The following is a 6,140-nucleotide window of genomic DNA, read 5'->3' as shown; positions in this document are numbered from 1 at the left end:
GGATGTTTCCACATTAACTAAATGCAACCTTTCTTTTTGCTATCATCAGAAAAAAGCTCCTTCAGGTAAATAAATTAGTGCTGATGTAGTTCTCACAACTCCAACAGTAGAACCTTGACCCTGGTCTGTCATTGAAACGGCTGATGTTAAAGACCTGTACTAAAAAAGAGAACGTGAGTTGAAATTCTTTGCTTAAGTGAGGAGGGTGTCAAAAATGTAAAAATACGTGTGAAGTGCTTCTTCTCTTATGTGAATATTGTGATTAAAACAATGTAATGGAATATAAAAGCTTTACAACATGCAGGTTGTTTTTAAAGAGGTAGTTTTAAGACTTTGGAAGGATTCTCTGTATTATAAGGTTTTCAGTTGATTATAAAAATGAGTGATGTTTGATCATGTTTGTTTTAATGAAGGCTCAATAAGATCAAATCTAACCTTGATATTATAATTACTTTCTTTTTATATGAAAATGGGAATTACCAAATGTTAGTGGAGTTTTTGTAGACAGATGATACATGTGTGGTCATATAAAGAGTACTAATATTATACTGATATTTTTCTTACATGGTCTTTGTATTGTGATGTATGAAAGAAAACAAGCCAAAACACATTGATAATAAATTTGTCTTGAGACTACGAGAGTGGTTAGGTTTTTTTTCCTATTTGTCTTTTATTATCTTTCTCTTTATTTTGACAGCGACAGGCTTTGTGCTCTTATTGTGCTAAATCTGCAAAAATTGAACAAGTCTGCATCTTCTTGCCCGAGACAAACACGTGCTTTTGCAGAGAAAATAACCTGGCTATGACACGTTATATCGGTGACTCCAAAGTTCTACGTTGGGGTGCCAAACAATTTGCAGAGATCCAGGCTTTGCCCTCTCGAGGCTCCATGATTCTCCAGCCGTTCCTTTTCAAAGAATGTTACTACCTGGCCCTGGGAAGCGATTACACCTTCTCGCAGATCTACCTGTGGGATAATGAAGAGAAACTCTTTGAGCGCTTCAAGGAGGTGTACATCCAGGCGCCGCGCTCCTTCACTGTGGTTTCCACTGACCGCAGGGACTTCATCTTCACCTCCAGCTTCAAGGGAAACACGCAGATCTTTGAGCACATCATCATTGACTTGAGCTTGTGAGGGGCTGTGCCTTATTGCCTGTCCTGCAATCGAACGTCTTCCACTCAAAGATATATTTGTGAAGGGAACAGACTTAATGAACTGACAAATATCAATTCCTACATAGTTTTCTGTCACAAATAAGAGCCGGATCAAGTAGTATTTGGAATTCCGTCAGTTTCTCAATGGCCTTGTCCTATTATCTGTTCTCATGGCCTCTCAGACTTTCAGAGATACGACCATTTCACAAAGAACGAGAGGGACAGCCAAGAGGGTGGACACTCGTACAAGGCAGCTGGTTATTCTCCTAATAATCCAGCCGACATTCCTGGGGTTGGAAAGATTTGAAATACAATTTGATCTATTTGGATGTCTACATTTCGGTTTAATCTCCCCTGTGCTAATGGTTTATACCCCAAAAATATACACCAGGACCTGAGAGAAGGATCATTGTACTACTGAGGGTGAAGCAGGTGTGGTTGCCACTTACCTCATGTCCTCTTACCCTGTGGTAATGTACAGTATGTTGCCTTATCAGCACTGGGGTTCTGTGTTCTGATGGGCCCACAGTGCCTCCCTCTGGCCGTGATAAAGTATCACACCCCTTTGCTTTTTCCATACAGGGAATGTCTTGAAAGCACAAACCTTTAATGATCGTAGCTGAGACCCAGCCCTTAGAGAGAGGTTGTTAGTGGGAAAAGTTACTGTAGGTGCTATAAATTATGTTGCGTACAGTAAAAAAACATTAAAACAAGGAGGTTTTTTGTTGTTTTTTGAGGTGAAATATTCAGGACTGGATATAGCTAATGCCTTTTTAGAAAAACACATATGAAGGGAAAAAAAATCCCCATTTACAGGTAGAAAACCTTTTAGAGGAAGCAGATAGAAGCTCTTTTTATCCATTCAGTGGGAAGAACCTGTGTTTAGGTGATGTCAGGGAATTAAACCTACTAACAAGTTTGAAAAAAGAACCACCGTTGTTGGACTACTGATATTTAACTTTTGTTTTTAGGCTACAACTTTGAAAAAATAAAATAAAGGCTCCTCACTGCAGAAGTCAGCGGACACCAATAAAATTGAGGAAACAATATGTTCATGTAAATATATCCACTCAAGTTGAGAGGCTTTTTCAGTCTGTCTTTTTGTTCTTTGAAAATACTGAATGTTGACTTACAAACTATGACATGTACATAAAACGAGGACTGCAATGCCACTACCTGTTTGTCACACAGAAGTCTGAACTGATCTTTGCACTTACTTTGAAAAAAAAAAATGTTACTGCAGCTTGCAAGAGCATGACATTCAAAAAAGGGTGTTTGCCAACTTCTTTTTAATAAACCTAATAAACGAAGTCTAAAAGAGCTTCTACTCATAAAGTGAATGGTATTGCAAAGAAAAAAAACCTTAATGGAATATGCAAGCTTTACAACATGCAGATTCTTTTGTATGATTTTTGTTTTAAGCATATTGAATGTTACTCTCAAAATATACTGTACATTTAGTCAGCTGAGTATCAAAATAAATGTGTAAAAGTATGATTGTACGATGTGTTTTATCATTCATTGATCATTAGCATTAGAGCTCTGGCTCTATCAATCACAGTTCATCTTCTCCTCTCTAAGAAGCATTCATTACTTTGTGACGGGGAAATCTCACAGTATAATGACACATTAACAAAGGACATTGGATCTAAAAGCTGATATTTGTATGATGATGATTCAAATGAATATGTTAAACTGAGAGAGACAAACCTTTCCTAGTATCACAATAAGTTGAGTGTTGAATGCACAATGTTCACAATTCTGATTTATTCAAGAAAATATTTTTATTCATGGAAATATATGGAAATATCTGTGTCACTTACTACAAGTAGCTTTGTGCTTTACCGCCATATATCCTAACATCGTTTCAGCTCTAGCAATTCTTTTAAGCCAAATATTCACTGTTAATGTTACAGTTTTTTTACCTGCCCCGCCTTTTTTAACCAGAATAGTGCCTGCAGGTATTATTTATGGCTGGATACAATCTTTGTAGACGTATGCAGACCATGATGACTGAACAGTCACAGACTAATGTTCAAGAAGTGAGAGTAGAAGAGTCAGGTCCTCCCACTCCTGTGGAGGCCCAACCCATCATCAGACAGGTATTTTCCTATCCGTGACAGAGAGAGTCAGAGGCAGGAAGAAACAGCAGGATAAGTTTTGATCGATGGAATTCAAACTACAGTGGACACCTTACTTCAGCATTGTAAGTTCATTTTCCTACATTTCTCTTAACACTCACCTTCAAATTATATTGTGATTATATGTGTTTTGCTAGAAAAATCTGCGTCAAAGTGAAACCTTATCTTGGCCAACTTTGGCCCGTTGGCCACACATCGGGCCGCTCTGCTCTACAAGAATAACACCATTGGTGTTTAGATCGGCTCCATATAAATCTCACTGTCACCATGCTAGTTTATCTGCAACCAGGCAACACATTTCCTGGAAGAATGGAGGCTGACTGACAGTCGGTCTGGCAGCCTGGTGCAATTTCTATCTGCTTTTCACAACTTCATTATGGATGAAATTAATGAATAAACTCACATTTTATCAGTGTTGTCATTGGATAAAACTAGTAAAACTATAAAAGCAAGTCAGCTGTCTTTGTAACAGCAATGCCAACAATAATCCCACAAGTCTGTTTCCACTTTATTGTGAAAGGCTGAAACAATTTAATGTCTTTCAGCTCCTTGTTTTGTTTTTATAAGAGCAACTTTACAGATGTGGTCCAGTCTCAGTGCTCACATCTACTTTGATCCCAGGAAGCTTGATGATGTTGTTCAGCAGTTCCTTGTTTTGAAAAACAAGTGCCCGTCATATTTTACTACCAACATACACACAATACTACTTTACACACTATAACCACAAGAACAGGTCTACATTACAGTAAGAGTTACATAATATATCTTTGTATAATGATATTCCATGCTTCAGTATAAGACAGCTGATCCCATTTGAAGTCAGCAGGCTATATAACCGCATTGTGTGTTCGGCTATCAGAGCGTCACAGCAGGAGGAGGAGCTTCACATTCAGCAGAGTCAAACAACTTTGAACCTTTGCCAGAGTAACTTCTGTCTCTTCCTGTTATCAGCTTCTTTGTTATCTATAAAGCTCAGGCAAGGGAGGAGTTTAGATGTCAGGGAAATAAAACTAAATGATTCCAAATATGTATGCATGCTATTTCTCTCATTCGTATACATTTAAATGATAACACATTGTGATGAGATGAGTTATTGTTCTTTATGTAACAACGATAGTATTACAAAGCAAACGGTAATAAAATGTAATCATCTGTATTATCAATGCCCAAACCCTAATCAAAATATGCTTTAGTTTCCTTAAAGGGATATTCCGGTGTAAGTTTAATCCATGGTCTAACACACCGTGAAACTGTGTTACACTCCCTCTCGAGAGATCAAGTTTGCAGACTGCTAGCTAACGTAATTTTAGCATCCTCAGAAACGACCGCATGACAACAATACACTGCAGTAAAAAACCCTAACCTGAAAGGGAAACAGAGAAACAGATGTCAGGTAAGCGTCACCGTCAGAGAAAGGTGTACAATTAATGAAGTAGTCTTAACACTGAGTAATCTGAGTACTCATTCAGTATCAGTACTGCAATCACCATTCACAGCTGTTCAGAATACTACACAGGTGAAGAAACTCAAATCAGTATGGGGATTGGCTGGTAGCCTTTCAAACTCACACCTTTGTGGGTATATAAGTCATTTGGATAGTCATATAGAGGTGAGGATAGGATTGAAATGATCTAACATGGAGCCAAAAATTGCAGAGGAGGTGGTAAACTTTAAGGTACATGGTCGGTATCCTGAGGGTTTGACCGCCAAGGAGCGATATACAATCAGAAGGAGAGCGGAAAACTTCAAAATAAAGGGTAAGGATGCATGTTCTATCAACCCTTGAACACAACAATAATCTGCTTTGGTTTAGCTACCTACAAAACTAACACTGTACCACTCACTCATCAGATGGGGACCTGCACTATGTTTGCAGACGGAAGAAGGATGGCTCTGAGCACCTGGCCAAAGTATTAATGACTGCAGTGGAGGCCAACTCCATCTTTGAGGAGTTCCACTGCAGTCATTTTGGTGGGCACTGTGGTGTGGAGAAGACCCACAGTGCCATCATCTCCAGGTATTATTGGCCAGGGATGTTGGAAGACATCCGCAAATGGGTGAGTTGGTATTCTCAGACTCTTGTGTCCATACATGTGCTGTTCACACACACACACTTCTTTAACCTGCTTTACATCCAACTGCCACAGTCCTGTCCTGGTGTACTTGTGAGTGTAATGTGTATTCTTGCAAATGTAGTTGGGACTGGCTGGATGTACCACTGAACTAATGTGTCTGTTCATGACAAGTTTGACTTTTTGGTTCCTTACAGGTTGCTCAGTGTCCCCAATGCCAAACAAAGAGGGCAGCCCTTAAAGAAAAGAAGCAATACAACCCAATCGAGGTAGAAACAGTCATGGCAGACAGTCAGCTCTCAAACACATCACTGATCACATTCTCATGTCCTATTGTCTTTTTTTCAGGTGACTGAGCCTCTTGAGCTTGTGGGGATGGACTTGGTGGGTAAACTTACACTCACAGGTGGTGGCAACCAGTACATATGTGTCATGGTTGATTATTTCACCAAATGGGCAGAGGCCTACCCACTAAAGAGCAAAACAGCAGTCGAGGTGACAAATTGTATTCTCGATTTCTTTTACAAATTTGGTGCACCTAAAAGACTGCTAACAGACCAGGGCAAAGAGTTCTGCAATAAGGTACAGTGATGATGCCTCATTTGTCCCCAGTATGCAACCACTGCTGTACTGACTTATGTCATGTCATCTTTATCCAACTAATCACTTGAAGGTCAACTATGAGCTTTGTGAAAGCTGGGCATTGGAAGGAGCCTTTGTTCCCCATATCACCCACAAACCAATGGCCTTGTGGAGAAACTTAATGGAACAA

At 39.3% G+C, this 6,140-nt stretch overlaps 1 protein-coding gene across 1 annotated transcript in view; it reads left to right on the top strand.

Moving 5' to 3' along the window:
• Nucleotides 1-1,779, top strand: part of lgi2a (leucine-rich repeat LGI family, member 2a) — a 23,925-nt gene extending 22,146 nt beyond the window's left edge. Inside the window, exon 9 of the mRNA XM_030431634.1 lies at nucleotides 863-1,779. Within this exon, the coding sequence (XP_030287494.1) occupies nucleotides 863-1,135 (273 nt within the window). The 3' untranslated portion in view covers nucleotides 1,136-1,779. The remainder of the gene's footprint in view (nucleotides 1-862) is intronic.
• Nucleotides 1,780-6,140: the final 4,361 nt, after the last annotated feature.

Source organism: Sparus aurata, chromosome 10 (assembly GCF_900880675.1).
Source record: "Sparus aurata chromosome 10, fSpaAur1.1, whole genome shotgun sequence".
NCBI classification, from domain to species: domain Eukaryota; kingdom Metazoa; phylum Chordata; class Actinopteri; order Spariformes; family Sparidae; genus Sparus; species Sparus aurata.
This window is presented reverse-complemented; position numbering and strand designations above follow the sequence as displayed.